The sequence below is a fragment of the Lontra canadensis genome, unplaced genomic scaffold (genome assembly GCF_010015895.1).
Source record: "Lontra canadensis isolate GAN:19392208 unplaced genomic scaffold, GSC_riverotter_1.0 scaffold61, whole genome shotgun sequence".
Taxonomy (NCBI): Eukaryota; Metazoa; Chordata; class Mammalia; order Carnivora; family Mustelidae; genus Lontra; species Lontra canadensis.
In genome coordinates this window covers 10003371-10025375 of record NW_022631055.1, presented here as the reverse complement: position 1 = coordinate 10025375, position 22005 = coordinate 10003371, and the positions used below count along the sequence as shown (strand labels likewise).

The 22005-nt window shown below is 49.7% G+C and overlaps 2 protein-coding genes across 3 annotated transcripts; one reads left to right on the top strand and one right to left on the bottom strand.

Moving 5' to 3' along the window:
- Positions 1–5114: 5114 nt before the first annotated feature.
- LOC116879552 (cytochrome c oxidase subunit 5B, mitochondrial) lies at positions 5115–6938 on the top strand. The gene is made up of 4 exons (XM_032877905.1): positions 5115–5286; positions 5813–5886; positions 6054–6153; positions 6740–6938. The coding sequence occupies exons 1-4, from the start codon at positions 5184–5186 to the stop codon at positions 6850–6852; spliced, it is 390 nt and encodes a 129-aa protein (XP_032733796.1). The 5' UTR covers positions 5115–5183; the 3' UTR covers positions 6853–6938.
- Positions 6939–14057: 7119 nt separating this feature from the next.
- Positions 14058–22005, bottom strand: ACTR1B (actin related protein 1B). 2 transcript variants are annotated; one of them, XM_032877903.1, is made up of 11 exons: positions 21866–21913; positions 19764–19828; positions 18437–18512; positions 17263–17388; positions 16796–16920; positions 16347–16563; positions 16114–16206; positions 15848–16022; positions 14788–14849; positions 14505–14545; positions 14058–14337 (listed from the first exon to the last, which is right to left on the bottom strand). In XM_032877903.1, exons 1-11 carry the CDS (start codon positions 21911–21913, stop codon positions 14235–14237), a joined length of 1131 nt encoding a protein of 376 aa, XP_032733794.1. In that variant the 3' UTR covers positions 14058–14234. The 2 variants fall into 2 exon arrangements, with proteins under 2 accessions (XP_032733794.1, XP_032733795.1); XM_032877904.1 differs by lacking the exon at positions 18437–18512 and having other exon boundaries at positions 21866–22005.

Sequence of the window (22005 nt, the reverse complement as noted above, 5' to 3'; positions counted from 1 at the left end):
TTGTATCCTTCCGGAGATCTGGGTAAATCCAAGCAACTATGAATATAGTGAATAGACCATTTATTTTACTTTTAAAGATTTTACTTAAGTATTAGAGAGAGAAAGAGTGAGAGAGAGAACGTAGAGGGACAGGGAGAAGCAGACTCCCTGCTGAGAAGGGAGCCCGAGGTGGAGCTTGATCCCAGGACCCTGAGATCATGGCCTGAGCCCAAGATAGACACTTAACCGAGGAGTCCCCCAGGCATTCCAGGAATGGCCCATTTAAAGCCAGCATTAATTCAGCACTGACAAGAGTGTTAGGCACAGTTCTGAACGCTTTACAAGTGTTAACTCATTTGGTCCTCACAACAGCTCCAGAGGTAGGTCTTACGCCCAAAAGAAAGAAAATAAAACAGGCAAAAGGAGATTAGGGAGCTTGTCTGAGTGGCTGAGCCTGGCAGCTCACAGCGGAGGAAATGCAAATGGCCTTGTGAAGACGTGCTCAGCTGCCTTGAAGGTCAGGGAACCGAAAATGCAAATACCAACAGCATCTCGTTTTTTACCCACCCCCAGGGTAAACTTTGCAAAAGGTGGGGAACTCTCAGCATGCTGAGGGCGGGTTCTGGCACTCACATGCTCTGCTGGTGGGAACAGGAACTGTTGCAAACTTTTGGGAAACACAATTTGGCAGAATTTATTGGTGTTTGATTTACACACCCTCCAAAATAGAAGGCCAGGTGTACACAGACATGCACTGCAGCATTGTTTGAGAGGGAAAATGTTCTAAATATTCATCAAGGGGAAAATGGGTAGATGACAGTATATTTATAGTAGGAAACACTATGTGGCAATTACATCAAATGAGTTGGATCTGCAAGTATTGATCTCTGATGTCTACAAAATATTTTTTTAAAAAACAACTTGCTAATAAGTTTTATGGTAATATATATTTTTATGATTGATATTCACTTATAGATCTGTATATTTTAAGAAACTTCCCTTATATGTGCATTTGTTTGAATATGTCTATGTGAGCATGGAGCAGTGATTCTCAATCAGGGTGATTTTGCCCTCCAGGGCACACATGGCGATGGCTGAAGACATTTTTGGTTGTCACCACTGGGGAATGCTAATGGCAGAAATGCTAAAAATCCTACAATGCACGCAAGACTGCACTCTACCCTGCAAAGAATTATCCATTCCAAAATATCAATGGTGTTGAAGTTGAGAAACCCTGGCACAGAGAAAGGAAAAAAATGGAAAAACACAAAACTGTTAACATTGAACCTTTTCCTTACTCATCATATATGTTTGACTTATTAAAATATGTAGTTATTGGGGCACCTGGGTAGCTCAGTGGGTTAAAGCCTCTGCCTTCAGCTCAGGTCATGATCTCAGGGTCCTGGGATTAAGCTCCGGATTGGGCTTTCTGCTCAGCAGGGAGCCTGCTTCCCCTCTCCCTATGCCTGCCTCTCTGCCTACTTGTGATCTCTCTCTGTCAAATAAATAAATAAAATCTTTAAAAAAATATGTAGTTATTTAGACCACTAAGAATTATCCTATAAAAGTAAAATATAATACTCAGTGAAAGTTTCTTATTTTGGCAAAGACAAGGATGGAGCAGAAGTGGGGGAGACTGTCCCAAGGAGATACTGGGAGCAGGGGTGTGAGCAGAGGGTGGTGGGAGCTGGAGGCAGCAGGGCCTGGGTCAGGATGCTTAGATACTGGTCTTGACATAGGAGCTCACCTGCAAAGTCTGAAGAATCCCAGGTCTTTTGTGAGCTGAATAAGGACCTGCAAAAATGTCCTATGATTAGGCATAAACCTTATTTCCATTTCATAGACTGGAGTGAACCATCTTATGGTCAGGCAGCGGGGAATCATAACACCTCCCAACTGCATTTCTCACTGGTCTGCTGAGAGTTGGGTTAGGTGCTTCTTGGCAAAGAGTGGTCAATGAAGACAGAAAAACTCTGGCTTAAACTGCAGGTGAATTAAACAGAATTCTTTGCTGCAGGTCTAGTCAGAGCCTTTAATATGCGAGAATGTGCATCTCCAAGAGGGAATTCAGTAAATGCAGAACTTCCCAAGTCCTTTTTACTGAAAGCATCTCCTGAGACTAGGATTCTGTGCAGTTCTCTCTGGGAAATACTAATCTAGTCTAATCAGTTTTACTCATGTGGAAATGGTTGGCCAAAAGAAAAGTGACTGGCTTGGCTAACTGGTGGGGTTCCATCCCAGAACAGCTGTATTTCAGACCAATGCTTTTTCCCTAGCATTAAACATCTGACCATAGGTACACATCAACTCTGGGTTCTTGGGGAACATTCCTAAGATTTATGGAAAATTTTTTTTTCCAATTTATTTATTTATTTATTTTTTTAAAGATTTTATTTATTTATTTGACAGAGAGAGATCACAAGTAGGCAGAGAGGCAGGCAGAGAGAGAGGAAGGGAAGCAGGTTCTCTGCTGAGCAGAGAGCCCGATGTGGGACTTGATCCCAGGACCCTGAGATCATGACCTGAGCCGAAGGCAGCGGCTTAACCCACTGAGCCACCCAGGCGCCCTTTTTTTTCCAATTTAATTTGGAGTGGTTGCACTGGCGGTAAGAGAGAAGGGAGTAACACTGGAAACCATTCTTTTTTTTTTTTTTTCTAAGATTTTATTTATTTGACAGACAGAGATCACATGTTAGCAGAGAGGCAGGCAGAGAAAGAGGGAGAAGCAGGCTCCCCGCTGAGCAGAAAGCCCTATGTGGGGATCGATCCCAGGACCCTGGGATCATAACTGGAGCCGAAGGCAGAGGCTTTAACCCACTGAGCCACCCAGGTGCCCCCACTGGAAACCATTCAAAGCAAACCATCCACCTTTAAAGAGGATCAAGACATTCTTTGCTTGGTGGAGGGAGCACCCATGAAGACCAAATGCGCTCCTGTGAAGGAATGCTCCACTAGGTCCTTTTGAAAATATAACCGGCATGGGACAGATGGAAGTACCTGGGACTTGAACCCTCCCCAGTGTACCTCAAACTGACCTCACTGGGCCAGGAGAAGCCCTAGAAAACTGATTCTGTATATTCTCTAAGAAGTAAGTTGACTAAAGTTTTAGAGGATTCAAAGGTGAATAGTGCACAATTCTTGCTATGAAGGGAATCTTCATCTGATAGGGAAACATATTCCATGGAGTCAGACTGAGAAAGGGCTATACTGACAATGTGAACAAAGTCCTAGCAGCCAATGAGGGGCAGTGTTTACACTTTTGAATGCCCACCCTTCTAAGAAGCTTGCACACTCAGCTTGTGGGCAACGGTAACTACGGAGATGTTTCCAGTTTTAACCAGAGAACTCTGGCCCAGATACCTTCGGTGACTCCATTTCCCATTATCAACTTTGCCCTATTTTTTTCGGGGCAAATTATGCTCAGATACCAAGACCCGTCTTTACCAATAATCTATTTAACAGAGGTTCATTGAGGGAATTAAAATTTGTAATACTTCACAAGCACACCGGACATCTTTTTATAAGCCAATAAAGAAATAACATACTTTAAACCAGTGATAGGTTAATTACGCTTTTGTTCCAGGCAAAGGGGAGATGAAATAGAGTCCAAATTTAATTGAGGTGTACCTTTCTAGATTGGGTAGTCAGTCCTTCCAACTAAAAGCTGAATATCAGCTTCTAGCTTAGGTTTCTCACTGCCGGGGCACCAGTGTTGGCAGGAAGGTGTGCTGCTTCTGGGGGATCACCAAACGGACTGTGCCACTGCCTAGGAGTCTCAAGGCTGGACCAGATGCCCCTTCTCTAAGACTGCTGCAGGGTTTAACACCTCTTCCGACCAAAAGCAGCCTCACTAGGGCAGGAGAAAGTGCCTCAAGATCTTCAGAGAACTATTTAGATCAAGAAAGAGTAGCCATGCCTAGTCTGAGCACTCTGGAGTTGTTGGTCAAACCTCTTGTTTTTTTTTTTTTTTTTTTTTTTAAAGATTTTATTTTTATTTATTTGCCAGAGAGAGAGAGGGAGAGAGAGCGAGCACAGGCAGACAGAATGGCAGGCAGAGGCAGAGGGAGAAGCAGGCTCGCTGATGAGCAAGGAGCCTGATGTGGGACTCGATCCCAGGACGCTGGGATCATGACCTGAGCCGAAGGCAGCTGCTTAACCAACTGAGCCACCCAGGCGTCCCAAACCTCTTGGTTTTTAAAGTTTAAAAGTCTTTGTTACATGATGGACCCACGGCTATTACTATGGTGTCAACGACATAAAAGTCCTTTCCACGGCAGGGGCAGGGACGAGAGTTCATTAAGTGTTAATACCCAACTTCAAAACAAGTTCAAACCACAAAAAACTCTGTCCAAAACAAGGATCTGAAATCAGAAAAAATCAACATAATCATAAAGCAACAGCCTCCCTTAACCTGTTCCTTGGTTAATAACCTCTGGGAGTAGCCTACCCCCTTACTCCACATCACCAAAAGTCTTGGTCCTGGGAGGGGCCCTAAATCTGGCTCAATCCTCCCTGGTCCCACCTCAGGCCTGGACTTCATCACCCATAACGACTCCGTCATCTCAGCACCCCTGGAACAGGAAATTGACTGCGGGTGGGTCCTGCCCAAGTTCCTACAGACTGGGCCAATGCAACAAGTTCGTGATGCCTCACACTGCCCAGCGAACAGGCCTAATAGCACCGTGGTCTTCAGGAGCCGGCTCCTAAATTTAGGTCATTTTGGGGGGGAAAACCCTAAAATAAATTTAAATCATTTGGGCGTCCAGTAAGTCTCTTGACAGACTTGGGCTTAACGAGTTCCAGCAAGAAGCTTCCTCGTTCACTGGGCACAACTAGCAGGAAAGACGCACAGGAACTCCACGGTGCTCGCCTCATTCTATGGACGACGCCACAGAGTCCCAAGGGCGCAAAGCGAGCTGGCCCTGCGTTAGTAAAGGGCAAAGCCCCAGGAGCCTACGTTTCATAACGAGCGCAGCCCCGAACCACCCAGACTGAGCAGCGCGGGCTGGAAGGGAGAACACGGCATGCGCTGACTCTCCAGACTTCCAGCCGGAGTCACGTGAGTGGTGCGGGCTCGCCGCCTAAAGGAAGCGGAAGTCGGACACCCGGTTGAGGGGGCGGGTGGTGGTGGAAAGCCCTCCCCCGGAAGTCACGTCTCTTTCCGGAGCCTGCTCCCGGAAGTGCTGCTGTTTGTAGCGGGCGTGATGGCTTCAAGGTTACTTCGCGGAGTTGGAGCGTTGGCCGCGCAGGCCTTCAGGGCCCGCGGTCCCAATGGAGTCGCCGCGGTGCGCACCATGGCATCTGGAGGTACTGGGCCCGCCCGGCGCGTCAGGGACCGGCGCCATTGCCCTACCGGGGTGGTGCCAAGGCAGCGAAGCAGGGCGGTCCGTTCAGCTCTTCCCGGCCCCAGTGACCGCTCCGGTGCCCTGAGTGCCTCAGGCTCCGCGGGCGTCTTCCTGTCATTCCTGGCCGCTTGTGCTGCCGGCCCCCTAACTGACCCCGGCTGCGGAAGAATCCTAAACTGAGGTTCCGGGTGACCTTGGGGAACGGGTTGCAGCTGGGATGCGGAGAGGCTAAGCCGCCCTTCAGACGCGCGCTCACCTCATAGGACTCTGACTTGCGTTTAGAAAAAACGTGTAAAATGTTGGCCTCCGTGGTTGAAGGAAGAAAAGATTACCCTGTGTTGCCACTTTTGGGGATTATGACAGTGGTCTTTAGGAGACTGTGTATGAGTAGCCTTTAGGAGCATGTAAACTGTATGTAAACGTTCATGTGTATGCGTTTTTCATCTTGATAATTAAGACAACATTATAATTCACGTTTTTTTCTTTAGGTGGTGTTCCTACTGATGATGACCAGGCGACTGGGCTGGAGAGGGAGGTCATGATGGCTGCACGGAAAGGACTGGTGAGAAACTTCTTTTTGTGTCTTCTCTGGAGTTCATGGTCTTGGACGGGATCAGAGCCGTCTCCTCTCTGGGAGCATTTGAGATAGGGAAGCTGACTTGCGGGAACAGTGTCACTAGTCTTTGGAAGGTAGGGATCATTTGGCATAATGGCTTAATTCTTTTTCAGGACCCATACAATATTCTAGCCCCAAAGGCAGCTGCAGGCACCAAGGAAGACCCTAATTTAGTCCCGTCTATCACCAACAAGCGAATAGTGGGCTGCATCTGTAAGTACCTCACCACTATCTTTTTGTCCATTGTTTAATATGTTCTATGCAGGATTTTAGTAAGATATCCAGATCTTTAGTGTGTATGATGTGTGTGTGTGTGTGTGTGTGTGTGTGTAAAAGGGATTTGTCTATAAATGAGTTATCTTAAGGGTCCCCTGGCCCTTTCAGGCTTCATTAACCTTCATTAAGAAGGTTGTCCTTAGGAGCATAGAACATCAGTAATACCAGCTCGTTGGAGATGCAGGATGAAGGAGTGTTCATCCAGAGAATATTTATTTTACTTCCTCTTTGCCACATACTATTTTAGGCACTAGAAATAGGTATCAGAATGGACTATGCTTTGGGATTCTGTGTAGGCAGAGGAACTGTTAGAACCTAATAGTGACTGTGATGTGAGCTCAGTTTACTTGTAAGTAAACTTGGGGCCTCATTTCTTCATCTGAAGAGTGGGAAGGAGAGAGCTTGAATTGGTCTCTTAAGAGTTAAGTCATAACTTTGGGTCTTAGAGGTGTCTGAGGATGAGGTTAATATTGAAAGTCTCCACTTCTAGATTGGCTGGCCTTCAACTCCTTTTCCCTTTCAGGTGAAGAGGACAATAGTACCGTCATCTGGTTCTGGCTCCACAAAGGCGAGGCCCAGCGATGCCCTAGCTGTGGAACCCATTACAAGCTGGTGCCCCACCAGCTGGCCCACTGAGCCTTTGCGCTAACTTACTCAGAATGTGCTGTGAAGTTTCCTCTTTTCAATAAAGACAAGCCATTGCATTGGCTCCTTCTCCCATAGTTGGCTGGTCTTATTTCTATCCTTTTTTTTTTTTTTTTAAAGATTTTATTTATTTATTTGACAGACAGGGATCACAAGCAGGCAGAAAGGCAGGCAGAGAGAGAGAGGAAGGGAAGCCAGCTCCCTACTGAGCAGAGAGCCCGATGTGGGGCTCTATCCCAGGACTCTGGGATCATGACCTGAGCTGAAGGCAGAGGCTTTAACCCACTGAGCCACCCAGGCGCCCCTCTATCCTTTATTTTTTGGGAGGCATGGATTCTTACATTGGGAATAGCTATCTATTAATATTATTTTGCCATCCATGTGCTTGTGTATGCCGAGTTTGACAATCCCATAATACAATGATTGGGACCATCCTATGGGGAAAGCATGGGCTATGGCATCAGGCTGACTTGACTTGTAATATTGGCTCCATCATTTAGCTTTGTCACTGGGAGCATACCCTCTGAGAGTAGGTTACATCTTAAAAAGAAAAACCTTGTGAGATGTTAGAAGTAATAATAACATATATAAAGAGCCCAGCAGATAGCTCGCAGTATTGTTATAGAGTGACCTTGTGACCAGAGTTTTGGGGGCTTTGAAGTCTTGGGGTTTGAAGCATAGTTCATGGGGATACCGTCAGCAAAATCCAGAATATGAGACAATTCCAGAAACCGATGACTAGTTTCTTCAAATAAATTGCAATGAGGAGGGGCGCCTGGCTGGCTCAGTCGGTGGATTATGCTACTCTTGAGCTCAGGGTCATGAGTTAAAGCTGCACAGTGGGCATGGGGCCGATTTAAAAAAAAATAAAAATAGTTAAAAGTTTAAAAATTGCAATGAGGAAACAAGTAGGGAGAACCTATCACGTGAAATCGTTATGAGGGAGAGAACAACAAAGGGCAAAGCATGGAGCTTGTTTTCTTTAAGGAAATGCAACTGTAAAAACAATTTGAGCTCTAGTTATTTGACATGTATGGATTAACTTTTAGATGTGTTAATGGAATTAACTTTATGCATTAGAGATTCTTGGTGAGGCACTTGGGGTGAAATCTGTCGGGGATTAGCTTTAAAGCAGGAGGAAGAAAAGGAAGAGGAGTTTGGGGTAGGACTGATCTATTATAGCCTGGTACAAGAAGAGTCATTGTTCTACTCTTGTGTATGTTTGAACTTTATCATAATAATGAAAAAATAAGAGCTGAAAGAAATTTTAAAAAGTCCATTTCAGCTACTTTATATTTGTGATATGCTGCACAATGAAGTTCTCAAATGCTGTTTGTAAAATGGAACTGGGGCCTTTGCCTTATTGTTGGGATTAGCCACAGAGGTGGCTTTAGTTACTTTCTCCACAAAATTGGTTCATACTAGGTCTCTGAGCTGAGCTGATGACGGTGGGGAGCTTTAGGGAGAAAAGTCCTTTCCCCCAGGCTTGCTACTTCCTCTTAAAGGTATAGTCAGAGCTGCTCCTTCCATTCTTTGCTGTCATTGTCTTTTGTTGCCAGGAAATGCTGGAGCATTTGTCTGCCATTCAGGGTCCTCCTTCTCTTCCAGAATGGGAATACTTAGTCATCTCTTAAACCTTCCCTTAACACTCCTGCCTCAAATGCTGTTCTTAACAAGAGTTTACCAGTAACTTTATCATGAAGATTGCTCTGGTACTGCCACTAAGCTCTTCTGTCTGGCCTGTCTCTTGCATTCCCCCTTCCTTTCCCACTGTCTTCCTTTACACCCATCTTAACTTTTGACTCTCCATGTCATTAATTGGATTTGTCTTCTCCCTCCCTCAATGTCAAGACCCTCTTCTCCGCTTTTTAAAATAGCACTCAGGGCACCTGGCTGCTCAGTTGGTGGAACATGTGATTTGATCTCAGGGTTGTAAGTTCAAGCCCCACATTGGATGTTGAGATTGCTTAAAAAACAAAATCTTAAGAAAAAATCATAACCAGTTCTCCTTTAAAGAAAGAAAAGTCCTCAGTACATGTCCAGACTGTGGTAGGCAGAATAACAGCCTCCCAAAGATGTCCATATCCTAGTTCCAGACCGATGAATATGTTAGGTCATGTAGTAAAAAGTTACTAAGGTTGCAAATCAACTGACCTTAAGATAGGGTGATTATCCTGGATTATCCAGGTGGGCTCAATAATGAAGGGCAGCAGCAGGAGAGTCTGAGGGAGATGTGACTATGGGAGAATGGTCAGAGAAATGCAGTGCTGTTGTTCTGAAGGTGGAAGAAGGGGTTATAAGCGAAGGAATGCTGGGCAAGGAATGCAGCCTATAGAAGCGAGGGAAGAAGATGAGCTTCACTCTGATGGTATGAAACAGTCTGCAAGTACAGAATAAAGAACTTGTTTGCTGGAACAGTTTGAGTGTGAGCTGCTGATCCGATGCCCCATCACACTTCAGTGTATGTGTTTTACAAAGACATTCTTTTATATACCTACAATATGACCATCAAAATCAGGAAGTTATAGTTTATACATTTCTGCCATTTAATGCTCAGACCCTATTCAAGGTTGCTAACTGTGCCTGTTATGCCCTTTATAGAGCCAGTTCAGAATCGTATGTTGCCTTTAGTTGTCCTGTCCGTTTAGTTGTCTCCACTCCGGAACAGTTCCTGTCTTTCCCTGACTCCTGTGACCTTGACACTTCTGAAAATTACACCAACAACTCGGTTTGGTCTGATGTTCCCTGAGGACTGGGTTCAGGATTATGTGTCCTGGGCACGAGCACTGCAGAGGTGATTCCACACTCTTCTTGCTAGGCATCTGATGTCGCTTTGTCCCACTGCTGATAGGGTTCACTTTGGTCGCCTGATTAAACTAATGTCTCCCAGACTTCCTCACTGTGCAGTTGTTCCTTAGTAAGTATCTTATGGGGGCAGCACTGAGATGTAACTCGCTCACCAGAACTTTGATGAATTTATGTCCGTATGGACTCAAATGCTTTATTATAGTCAGTGGATTATAATTCATAACAGGTATTTAGCTTCTGATGATTAGTTTGTTCCAAATTTGGCTGGTAGGAGCTTCTTCAAGTTGGTGCCTACGGCCTTTTGGCATGTCCCTATCATTCTTTGAGCACTTTTTTTTTTTTTAAAAGATTTTATTTATTTGACAGAGATCACAAGTAGGCAGAGAGGCAGGCAGAGAGAGAGAGAGAGGAGGAAGCAGGCTCCCTGCTGAGCAGAGAGCCCGATGTGGGGCTCGATCCCAGGACCCCGGGATCATGACCAGAGCTGAAGGCAGAGGCTTTAACCCACTGAGCCACCCAGGCGCCCCAGTTTGAGCACTTTTTTTATTTACCGCATAAAATGCTCCAGGCTCAACTTTCCAGGCTGTTTATAAACCCATGAGGTAGGTACTATTATTGTCACCCCCATAGTAGAGATGGGGAATCCTAGGAAAGCTCAGGATTATGCAGCTAGCTAGTTGTGGTGACAGGACAGTGAATGCAGAACACTTAGCTTGGGCCTGAGCTCTTCCCACCCCTGCACACCCCCCCTTTGAGGTGGTTTTAGATTTGCGGAGACTGCACAGAGTTCTATTTACCCTTCACCCAGTCTCCCCTAATGTTAACAGCACAATGACTGAAACCAGGAAATTCATACTGACACCGTGCTGTTCACTAATTTTGCCAGCTTTCCCAGTAAGGTCTCTGTCCAGTCCCAGACCTCACATTGCATTTCACTGTCATGCCTCAGTCTTCTCCAGTCTGTGACAGTTGCTATCTTTACCTTCATAACCTGTCACTTTTGAATAAAAGAACTGGTCCATTAATTTGTAGGATGCTCTGAGTTTGGGTTTGCCGGTTTGTTCCTGGCCAGACTGAAGTGATGGGTGTAGCACAGGTGACACAGCACCCTTAGTGTGTCACCCCAAGAGACAGTGACTAATGACTGGGGATGCACACTTTGGTCATTGGTTTAAGGTGCTGTCCACTAGGTTTCTTGGCCATAAAGTTACTATTTTTCCTTTTTGCAGTTACTAGTTACCTTGTGGGGAGGTACTCTGAAACAATGCAAATGTCCTTGCTTTTGCTTACTAATGTTTGCTTCCATTTTTGTCTATATCAGTTAATACTGTAGTGTTTCCCTGCCTCTGGTGATTTCCATTATTATTCCTTCTGCAGGAACTGAACTAATGTAAGGAAGAACTGTTTCTGGGCCTCTGTGTATACATCTATTCAATTTATATCAGAGTGGGCTCATAAATGTTTTATTCTATGGCTTATAATCCACCACAGATTTGATCACTCGGTACTCCTTCAAGTTGGTTTCTCTGTGTTTAAGACAAGCCCACTCCTTTCTGGGGCACTTCCTTACTCTGTGGTACCACACTACTTTCTCTGCTCTAGATCTGGAATTCCTCCACGGAGCTCTGATTCCTTTTATTGAATGGTGGTGTTTAGAAGCCTGATCTGGACACTTTTGTGCCTTTGCTCCTGGGGTGCCACTGTGCCTAGGCCCGCTGAGCAGACAGGGCTGGGAAATCCACACATACATTCTAGCATTCACACACTGAGGCCTATTTATTTCAGATCTATCTGTATGTGTATTAAAAATCACGAGTCCATACATCCAGTCCCAATCCAGCACCACCACCAAGTTAGTTCTAGCCTTACCACCTTTTTGTTTTGTTTCTCTCCAACAGTGGGAAACCTGGCATGACCAGAGGTCTGTAACGTATTGTCCCTACTGGAAGAGGGAACTGGGGGGGATGCTGCATTGTGCTTGGCTTGGCCTTAGATGATGGGATTTTGACAGACATGAAGGAAAGTCATTCCCGGCAGAGAGTAGAAGCTGGTGGGTGAAGCATGATGATATGTGAACCCAAAACAGGAAAGGAACAGATCCCAGTGGGCCTAAACTTAATGCAGCATGTAGTTCATGAAGGGGGTTTCACCTGCGTCATGTCAGTTTGGTTTTATTCTGCCAGGCAGTGGAGAACTGCCTGACATTTTGGATTAGGAAGTGGTGGAACCAAGGCTATGTGGGCTTGAGATCCAAGAGCAAATGGACTGGGTAGGGGGGTGAATGAAGCTTGCGTTCTAAGACTGGATGGTAGAGGCCGTCACAGTAAAGGAGTGGCAGGTAGGAAAGGCATTATAGAAGAACCAAAAGAACTTGGTAAATGGCATAAAGTAGAGAAGGTAACAAAAAGGGAGGAGTCAAAGTAATAATGCTCCAAACCTGTATAAATTTGGAGAAGGTGGTACCATGAACCCAACCCAAAAAGGTTCTCTGTAAATTGTTTTCCCCTTGAGGGCATGTACAGGCTTAACTCCTCTGACCACAAAGCCTCATAAAATGCCCTGTGACAATAAACCTCAGTCAGCTCTTACCTATGACCTGATCTCAGCTCTTGGCCCTCCTTCAGCCCCAACTCCGGATGCCTTCAACACAGAGCTATGACAACCATCCTCCCATGGCTGGCTACCTGTCACCGAGGACACAGCTAAAAACCCTCTCAAGGCCTTCCATGTGCTGGCCCCAACCTCCCTTTCAGGTTTATCTTGCATTATAAACAGAGACGGCCACTTACCCTTCCCTGCTGACTTCGCATCACTTGAGTCCATGCCCTTCTCTCAAGCCCCACTGGTCCCTTGAGCTCTCACCTCAACCTGGAACACTGACCCCATGTGAACCCATGCAAGTCAGTCCGCCACCTGCTGGGTTAGATGCCCCTCTTCCCAGCCCCATAGTGCTACCAAAATGGCCAGTTCATCATTTTCCTCTGACCCATATGTTTTTGGGGGCAAAGACTTATTTACCACTGGCCCCAAACTTGTGATACCTTCCTGGACATACTCCAGGTGTCCAAATTCCTGATGAAGGAAGGAAAGGGCAGGCAGTCACCAAACTCATGCTTCTCTGTACCCTCCCATCCCTTGCCACTCAGCTTCTTCCTTCTGAGCTTAGCTCATCAACAGCTTTCTCACCTCCCCCAGCAGTCCCCTTCCAGCTGGCTCAGCCCTGAGCCCGTGTCACTGTTGGGTCTGTCAGCCTCGGCCATGTCTGAGCAGGCCAGCAGAGCTGCCCAAACAGAATGTGTGGGTGCAGATGCCCCAAGCCCCAGCCCTGCCTGCCATGAGGTCCTATCCAGGAGTAAGGCCGAGTTAAGGCAGCCTTCTTCTCTGCTCCTCCTGGTGGATTACAGCAAGTGCATAATGAGGCTGGGAATTCTACCACCATGTCGAGAGCCCAACCTCCTGGGGCCTCCTGTGCCCCGTTGCCCCGCCAACCCCTCAAACCCTCAGGCTTCTGATCCAGAGCCAGTGCCATGCTGCCTTCTGGCCGGTCCTTTTCTCTCCAAGTCCCCAGGGACAGATGAGTGAAAAACAACACAAAGAACCACAAGAAAACAGAGCCACGCACTATGGCTTGTCCATAATCATTACTATAATGATTTATAAAAGTTTTCAGGCAACTGTTAAATTATTGTACATATCTGGGAGAGGGAAGTGGGGGTCCTGGCCACAAGGTCAGTGAAAACCATGGGAGAGGTGGGAAAAGGAAATGTGGCCCCTTACGCCCTCTAGGTCTGACTCCAGATTAAGTGGCCTCCTCTCAACAAATGAAGACTGTTAACCCTTCCCATCCAGGGCACTAAGGTAAAGGAGAGGGAACAGTGTCAATGAAGTGCTTTAAAGGGAGACCACAATGAACTGCAGCCGCCTGGACCCCGTGATCCTCTGCCCTGGCTCCAAAGGGTCATCCTAGGCCAGACCCTTGGCTGGGGATGGAAGACTGCCCAGTCCTCAGTCCACACCAAGGCATCCCCCCGGGGAAGACAGGAGGGCTGAATGTGATAGCTAAGGAATGCCTAGGTGTGGCACAGGAAGCAGTGACACACCAGTGGAGAGCCACTGCCTACCCCTCCACCCCCTGCCTCAAGCCTAGTGACGCAGGCATCCAGGCACTCTGGCTCTGGGAGGGATCCTGTCAAAGGAAACGGGGATGTTGGGTATCTGGCCTTGGAGTCTGGGGAAGCGGCCCCAAGGGTCAGAACAAGACCTTTCCATGGGAGATCCCTGGAACAATCCAAAGCTAGGCTCCTCAATTCTTAAATTCCAGCTCATGACTCCATCCATGCAGCTAAATGTTACTGTGTCTGTGTGTGTGTGAGCTCGCGCATGCGCGTGCACACGCATGCGCGTCTGCAGGGGAGGGCCGCAGGGAAGCATGGCTACCCCACCTGCCCAGGGTTCAGGGCATGCAGGGGACCCTAGGCCTGAGATATGAGCCCAGACCAGCAAGGGTTAAGGGCTCTGACTCCTTTTTCCTCCCACTCTCCTAACACGCTACACCTCTTTGGGCACTAGAAGGTTTTACGATGAATAGCACGGGAGCCATCCTCTTCATACTCCTTTTTGGATACCCACATCTTCTTAAAAGTATCAAGTGAGGCCAAGATGGAGCCACTGTGAGAAGGGAGGGATAGACTCTTGTGGACCCAAGGGCTGGGCCATCGACCCTTTCTGGGCACTCAGAGCTCCATCTCCTTTAACTGGGAGGGAAACCCACCCACTGCCACCTGGCCTGCGCCAATGGTCTCCTCCCAGAGCCCTCCCCTTGAGCCCCGCCTCACCCTATCCACGTGGAGTACAGCCGTTCCTGTGGGGCCGAGATCTAGAGGGAAAAAGCAGCAGTATAACTGCCCATCCTCACACAGCAGCCCCTACCCCAGCCTTTAGAGACTTCCCCTCAGGGCCCAAGGCCAGGTAGCAAGTGCATCAGTGGGGAGCAGTGGGAGCAGCCGAACACGGAGGAGGCAGCCGAGCTGAGCTGTCTGGAGGTGGCATGTGCCCTTTCCTCCCCCAGTCAAGGTTACCTAGCACCTGCATGGCCTATGGGGCTCCCTGTAAACTCACCTTGATTTTGACATCCTTTGGGGCAAGCTTCTTCACTTCACTTAGCAATCGGTCACCAAAGCCTGTGAACACAAGGCTCGCTGAGCCCAGGGCCCACATCTGAACCCCCTTATACTAGCACCCCCATCTCCACCCTCTGGTGCCCCTAGCTGCTGCCACTTTTAGTAGTGGTGCTGCTTCTTTTAGTAATTCTTTCCAGGATCAAGGATGGGGGCAAGTCATCCCAAGGGCAGGAAAGAGCCAGCACGATGCCTGAGATGGGCCCAGCTTCCTCAGAGAGGCAGCAGGAGAGGGAACCCCTAGTCACACAGCTTGGTCTGGCCTCTGCACTCTTCCATCCAAAGCAAAGTCAAAGGTAAATGACAAATCAGGGGAAAACATCTACCATTTCTGCCCACCGCAGAGGCTAAGATCACATGCAGTGTTGGGAGGGCGCTGATGGGACTCCCACTGACCTACCAGCTAACAAGAACCTGTGTCCACCCTCTGACTCAGCAAGTCTCCTGGGATTTCCCCTTTAGGGATATTCCCATTATGTGAGGTTATTGGACGCAGCACCTCTGGGATTAGAGAGATGGCTGCAGCGACCTCACAGGCCATCGGCCGTCAACGGGGGAAATGGCATATCCATTCAGAAATGCCACATGGCTGTCTGAAGGAGCTTACATGAATGGGGAAAGATCTTCCATACATGGGGCTCCAAGAAACATACATGGTTTGCTGCTTGGGGAGCATGTTATGATGGGCATAAAAGCGGGATCAAGGGGCAATGCACATTTGTTTATACCCACACAGCTGAGGGCTGTGTAACTGCCGGAGAGGGAGCAGGTGCGGGGCGACCAAGACAGTGGGAAAAGGGAGATGTCGTCTCACACATTTTAGATCTTATGTGAATGCAGCATCTACTTGAAAAGTAAAACTTAACTTTAAATCTTTCTCTTAAAAAACACCAAATGCTGAGTACTAAAAAAGCCAAGAGAAAATGGGCCACGTGCCAAGCTCCAGGGAGTTGGGTGCCATCTAAGTGCTATCTTGAGCACCACCTCCCAAATGGTGGTACCTTTGAAAAGTGTGGAGCCACCTGACAGCACGATGTTGGCGAACAGCGTCCGGCGAAGGTCCATGTCGGACTTGTGGATGGCGAAGGCCAGCACCTCGTGGAGCCCCTCACTCTCATCACCTACCAGGTCTGGCTGGAACAGCAGCTCGGGGGCCCGGAAGCGCGCTGGCCCCACCTTTGGAACACAAGATTGAGGGGGACGGACCTCTTCTTTCTCTAGATGCCAGCATCACCTCCGCCACCCAGCGCCAGACCTGGCAACTTACGTCGAGCATGCTGCCGTCTGGCAAGGTGTACTGCACCTTCTCTGTCTCTAGAGCCTCGTCCTTCTGCGGGTTGATGGATAGGTAGCAGGCTCGCTGCGGAGGGCAGGGACACAACACTCAGAAGGCTGCAACTGGGAAACCTATGCCTGCCCGGGGCTCAACCTTGCGCCTTGAGGCCGCCACTGCCCATCGCCCCACCCAGCCTGCCTCTATACCCTCCTGCCCTCTGTCACCTCTTTGATGGTCCGGACAACCTCGAACTCGGCTGAGGTGTGAAAGTCAACTCCTTCCTTGCGCAGCAGGAGCCGGAGATAGCGGGAGACGTCACGGCCGGCAATGTCTACCCGCATGATGGAATGAGGCATGGCAAAGCCCTCGTAGATGGGGACAGCATGAGTGACCCCATCTCCTGAGTCTAAAACCACTCCCGTCGTGCGTCCTGTTGCATACCTGTCACCAAGTCAGCATCCCTTCACCTCAACCAATGAGGCATGGGGACCTCCTCACCCCTGGAAGGGACCCTGGGACATTTGCTTTATCAGGTCTCAAAAAGGAACCTGAGGAATTCCTGAAAGGAAGAGTTACCAGGGGGCTGTTTCTATGGGCTAGTCTGACAAAAGCAGGAGAATGGCCAGAAGGAGGACGGGGACTCAGGGGACTTTAGGGCTTAGGGAGCACTCACAGGCTAAGCACGGCCTGCATGGAGATAAACAGGGCTGGCACGTTGAAGGTTTCGAAGAACACCTCTGCTGCCTTCTCCCGGTTCTTACTTGGGTTGAGTGGAGCCTCCGTTAGGAGCACAGGATGCTACAAGAGATGGCAAGGTTTAGGCACATGACCACATCCTAGGCCCTAAAGGAATCCTCACTGGCCAAAATGCCTGCTGCAAGCACAGGCAGCTGCGGCCTGCTCTCATTCCCAAGGGTAGCATCCCACTGTCTGCCAGCAGTTCCTCCTCCCAAGACCCAGCTTTCTCTGGAAAACTCTACTTGGCAGCCACCGACTGTGTGGACCCCCCCACACACCATGAAGAGGCAGCAGGCCCTAATAAAATGCAGAGGAAGCGTGACAGCATAAGCAGGAAGACCTGAGCAGGGAGAGGGCAGAACAGGGAACTGGGAGGCCGGCAGATGGGGCTGGCTGGCACACCTCCTCGGAGAAAGTCTGCAGCTGATCTTTGGAGTAGACGTACTGCCAGATGCGCTCCATGTCATTCCAGTCCCGCACCACGCCGTGCTCCATGGGGTAGCGGATGGCCAGCAGCCCTCGGTGCTCCTGCAGGGGAAGGGGGTAAGGTCAGCAGGAGAGCTCGGCCCCTCTCCTCCAATTGCTTTCTGCCGTCCTGGAAGCCGCCCTTCATCTGCCCTGAACAGAACCACCACTGCTTCCTTGGTGTCCCCATGGCTGGTGGCAGGTTCTGAACTCAGCACAGGCCTCTTTTGTCCAGCAGCAGCTTCTCAGGCCTCAGAGCCCAGTCAGCTTCAACTGGAAGGAGACAGAGAGGGTGGCGACATGCTCCCTCCTATCATAGTCCTCCCTGGCTGTGCTCCCGGGGCTTCTCTACTCGCTACCAACACGTTCTCCCCTCTTCTCTCCTCATGCTGCCCAGTTTCCTTCCCCACCATTCTATGATGACTGCTACGGCACCAGGAGCTGCCTTGTGGCCTATTCCATGCTGTCCTCTCCTGTGGTCACCTGTCACTCACTGCTCCTTCCAGCTCTTCAACCACTGCTCACGTGTCCTGCACGGACCTGCCCCTCTGTGTCCTCCCAGAGCATGCCCCCTTTCACCAAACACCACCTGACCTCTCTCACCCACAGCCATGGCTCCTGCTGACTCCATCTCTGGAGAGGCCTGCATCTCTGTACCCCTGGCTCACCCCCTCTCCCTGAACTGTGTCCCCCAGGTGCTGCTTGCTGCTGCCCCCTATACCTTCACTCCTCTTTTGGGGGCCCCCTCTGGCCCTGCAGCACAGACAAGTCACCCCACCTGGAGTGTAAGAGGTGGCCCCACAACACTCATTTCTATCAGTCATCAGGGCTGAGGGAGCCAGACTCTTAAGTCCCTTTTTAATCAACTCTTTCCTCTGTAGCTGCCTCACTCTACAAGACAGGGCATGGAAGTAGTGTGTTCCTCTAACAGGAACCATCGTGCCATCTCAGAGTACTTCTGAGCCGGAGCCTTGGGAGTCCAGGAAGACACCTGACAGATGGCCCCAGAAAACAGAGATTCCCTCTTGGGAGGTACAGCTCTGACCACGAGCCCATGTTCCCGGGACTATGAAGCCCCAAGCCCAGGCAAAGCAGGCTCCACAGGTGTTACCTCTGCTTTTGGTCCAATGAAGAGGTCCCCCTCCAGGGCTCCAGCCATCACTCGCATGTGCTTAGGACGCCCGACACTGCAAGGACCGGTCAAGTCAGCAAGGTGGGTAGGGGGCGTGGGTGAGCCCATGTCCAGGAAAACCAAAGTCTAACTCCTATGGTCAAAATGGTATCTACTCCAAAGCATCTGGCCATGCAGCAAAGGCCAGAACCCAGGCCTAGGGGATATGGGCCCACAGAGCAGGCCTTGGCAGGATGGCAAGCTCAGGGTCAGAAGAAAAGGTATCCCTTCTGTTCCCCACCCTCCATCCCAGAGAGGGCTGAGAGCTCTGGAATCTTGGCGCTCCATGGTCCAGCCCTGGCAGAGGGTCAGCTTCTGCAGCCACAATGACTCAGCCCACACTCGAGATTTCAGGAGGGCAGGGCTGCTGGCACTGTCTGCAGACCAAGGTCCCAGGAAGTCAGGTCATGGCTCCCTTGTGCACCCTTCTCTCATTCACTTGATCCTGCCCCTTCCCACTCCCAGGGCTTTCAGGATACAGATTCAGTTCTTGGAAGACTGGACAAGCTACCATTCTAAAATCTGACCTGAGTTCCCTGCACATCAGTAGGAACTTTTAATTGTACCTAAGTGGAGTTCAGAAAAGAAAGCTGAAGCCCTATTGCGCGCCTGGTGCTCCAAGCTGGCCCTGTCCCCAGATCAGGCATGGGGTTCTTGGTATAGCCAGCCACTTTGGGGCCCTCCCAATTCCCCTGCTTAGGCCAATCCCTCTAAAGCCTCCAGGATTTGAGAAGAGGCACCACCTAGGGAAAACTTCCTGATGGGCTACAGTAGCCGAAGGAGCACTCTGTGCTTCCGACCCCACCTTAGCCCTGCTGTCAATGGCTCCATTCAGGGAACACTCCCCTTGACCAAAACCCATTATTTTCTAGAGTTGGAAAATACAAGCCCTGAAAGAAACATTTCCTGGGAGGAAGGGATGGCTGTGCATTAATGCCCCACTCTTTCTCCTCTGAGTTTAAGTTTTTCTCTCAGAGATATCTCCCTTCCATTCTTGCTGCTGCTATACCTGTTCCCAAGAGAATGCTGGTGGCTTCTCCTTCCTGCCTGGCTCAAGGAGGGACCAGAATCAGATTTCAAGGAGGAAGAAGCCCAGAGCACTTGTCTTGTCCTTCCAGAGCCAGTAACAGCATTGGCCTCACAAATCTGGTGTTTCCCCTTATAAGTCGGGGGCAAGAGTTGGCCTCCAACAGAGCTGTGAAACAGAGCCAATGTTCTTCCAGGAATCCAACAAAAAGATTAGGGCTGCTGTCTGAGCAACACTTACTAGTTTGGGAAACAGTATTTGGGAATCTGGTCTCCTGCAAAGCCAGCCTTGATCACCCCCGAACCCTGCAAGGAAAAACAATGTTTAGCTCCTGACATACACCTCCAGATAAGGCAGTCCCCAGCAGTAGAGGCAGCCCAGGGAGGAAGGCTGAGATCCTGCCAAGAGGGTAAGATCACTTATAAGTACACCAGTAATTCACAACCAGGGGGTGATTTTGTACCCCTCCTCCCAAATGGGACAATGTCTGGAGACTGTGGAGGGGACAGCAGAGGGAGAGGGCTGGTGGCATTGAGAGGGTAGATGCCAGGGATGCTACCAAATATCCTACAATACACAGGCCAGCCCCTCATACCAGGAATTACCTAGCTCAAAACGTCAATATGGTGCAGACTGAAAAACCATGACGTACATCCTTCTCTGCACACTCCAGGGTCAGCTCCAGGCAGGAGGAACCCATAGCAGCACAAGCTGCTCCCAAAAGTCAGCTAGAGGCAACTCCAGGCATGGTTTTTTCCCAATATCCCCTGGCCACCCCCACCTCCCACCCCAGCAGACATGGACCACATACAGGACCCACCCAGGAAGATCACTGTGTACACAGCACCAGCTGGCACCTCTCTTCTAGTGGCTTCTCCAAAGACTACCGGTAAAGAACTTGGTCCTGCCACTGCTCCAGCATGGAAACTGGACTTGGGATCTTAAAGGGAACCTGGCATCTAGAAACCTCTCACTAATGAAGGAATCAGCCTTCCAACCTCACTTCCCACAGATCACCATCAAACCTTTTGGGTCTGCAGAGCAGAGAGAAATATCCTCACGTTAGAGAGGAGGGGCTAGAAGCCCACAGGGACCAGGCAGTTTGTCCTCCGAACTCCTAAAGTTGTTGGTTAGCTTAAATGAATTATCTGCTGACCAAGGAAGTGTCATAGTCCTTCCAGGTTACAGCCTGTTGGAGGACCCCTGAGCCCAGTTCTAGCCTTCTTATTAAACATCCCCTGCTGTGATTCAAGGAGCCCACATGCATACTCCAAAACACACAAACAAAAACTAACAAAAAAAACCTTATTCAGGATTACATGGGGGTCATGTGGGAGGAGACACATCCCAGAAAGAGGAGTAAGTCATAATCAAAAACTCCAAGGCACACACAGCTCAGGCAGACACCCGGCGAGGGGCAGATCTATAGATCTCCTGCTTCATTTTCCACTCATGGACAGGAAAGTTCTGAAGCCAGAAATCCTCAGAGGGCAGCTGAAAACATGCTGCGCCAGTGCTGAAGGACACCACCACAAGGAACACTGGCAACTTTTCTCTGAAGCTTCCAAACCATTATCCCAAACTGTTTTGGGTCCTGGGAAGAGTAGTCCTGAACTCTCCCCACTGTCCTGCTAGCTGTGGAATTTCTGCTCGGCATGGGCAAGGAGTAATTAAAGAGAGGGTCAAAGTAGCCAAGGGGCCAACCAGGTGATGATGGATATGTGGTTGGCAGAACTTAACCTATATATACAATATACATATTTTCCAGTCAAAGAGCACAGTAGGGACTGTCCACTCTGGAGGTCCTAAGAGTTGCAGCCTCTTGGTAAGTGCTCTTGTAGAGGTCACCAAGCGAACTCCCTCTGAAAGATCAGGCCAGCACCGTGCAAAAGGGCAAATGCTGTCTCTCCTCTTCTACGAGGAAGGGCAGCCAGAACCCAAATAGGGGCTAAAGGGTCTGGCGCTGAAACCTAACCAGTGACCGCCCCCACCCCCCAACCAAGAAGGGTCCAGAGTGGGTCCTCAGGCCTGACACACGGGTGCATTGCTGGGCCGCTGGGCTGTCACTCGAGCACTCCCGATGCTGATCAAGTGCCGCCAGACTGATGGGTCCCCTGCGTCTCCAGCCCCTCCCCGCCGGGCTCGTGGAGCTCCGCTGCAGTGGAGGGGCTGGTTCCAGGACCCGGGCTACAGAGCCAACTGAGCAGGAGAGCCCCTGGCGGACGTGGAGGGCGGGCAGTGCATTGAGGACTAGTCGAGACCGGCGAGGGTCCCCTCCCGGCGCCACCGCGTGCGCCCCCGGGGGCAGGGCGCCCGTCCTCCCCCCGACTGCCGGGCCTCACGTTGTCGATGACCACGGGCTGGTTGGCGATAATGTCGTAGGACTCCATGGCCGGGCCCGGCCGGCCCTGCCCAGCGGGGGGCTGCAGGAAGAACCCGCGGGCGTGCGGACCTGGACCGCCGCCGCTCTATACACCGCGGC

Bases quoted from the DNA above. Each gene is read 5' to 3' on its own strand.
- LOC116879552 (XM_032877905.1), top strand. From the start codon at position 5,184: ATGGCTTCAAGGTTACTTCGCGGAGTTGGAGCGTTGGCCGCGCAGGCC. The intron at 5,887-6,053 runs GTGAGAAACTTC...ATTCTTTTTCAG, and splicing joins TGGCTGCACGGAAAGGACTG to GACCCATACAATATTCTAGC. The intron at 6,154-6,739 runs GTAAGTACCTCA...TTTCCCTTTCAG, and splicing joins GCGAATAGTGGGCTGCATCT to GTGAAGAGGACAATAGTACC.
- ACTR1B (XM_032877903.1), bottom strand. From the start codon at position 21,913: ATGGAGTCCTACGACATTATCGCCAACCAGCCCGTGGTCATCGACAAC. The intron at 17,389-18,436 runs GTAACACCTGTG...CTTCCCCTGCAG, and splicing joins TCATTGGACCAAAAGCAGAG to GAGCACCGAGGGCTGCTGGC. The intron at 16,921-17,262 runs GTGTGCCAGCCA...CATCTCTTGTAG, and splicing joins TGCAGACTTTCTCCGAGGAG to CATCCTGTGCTCCTAACGGA.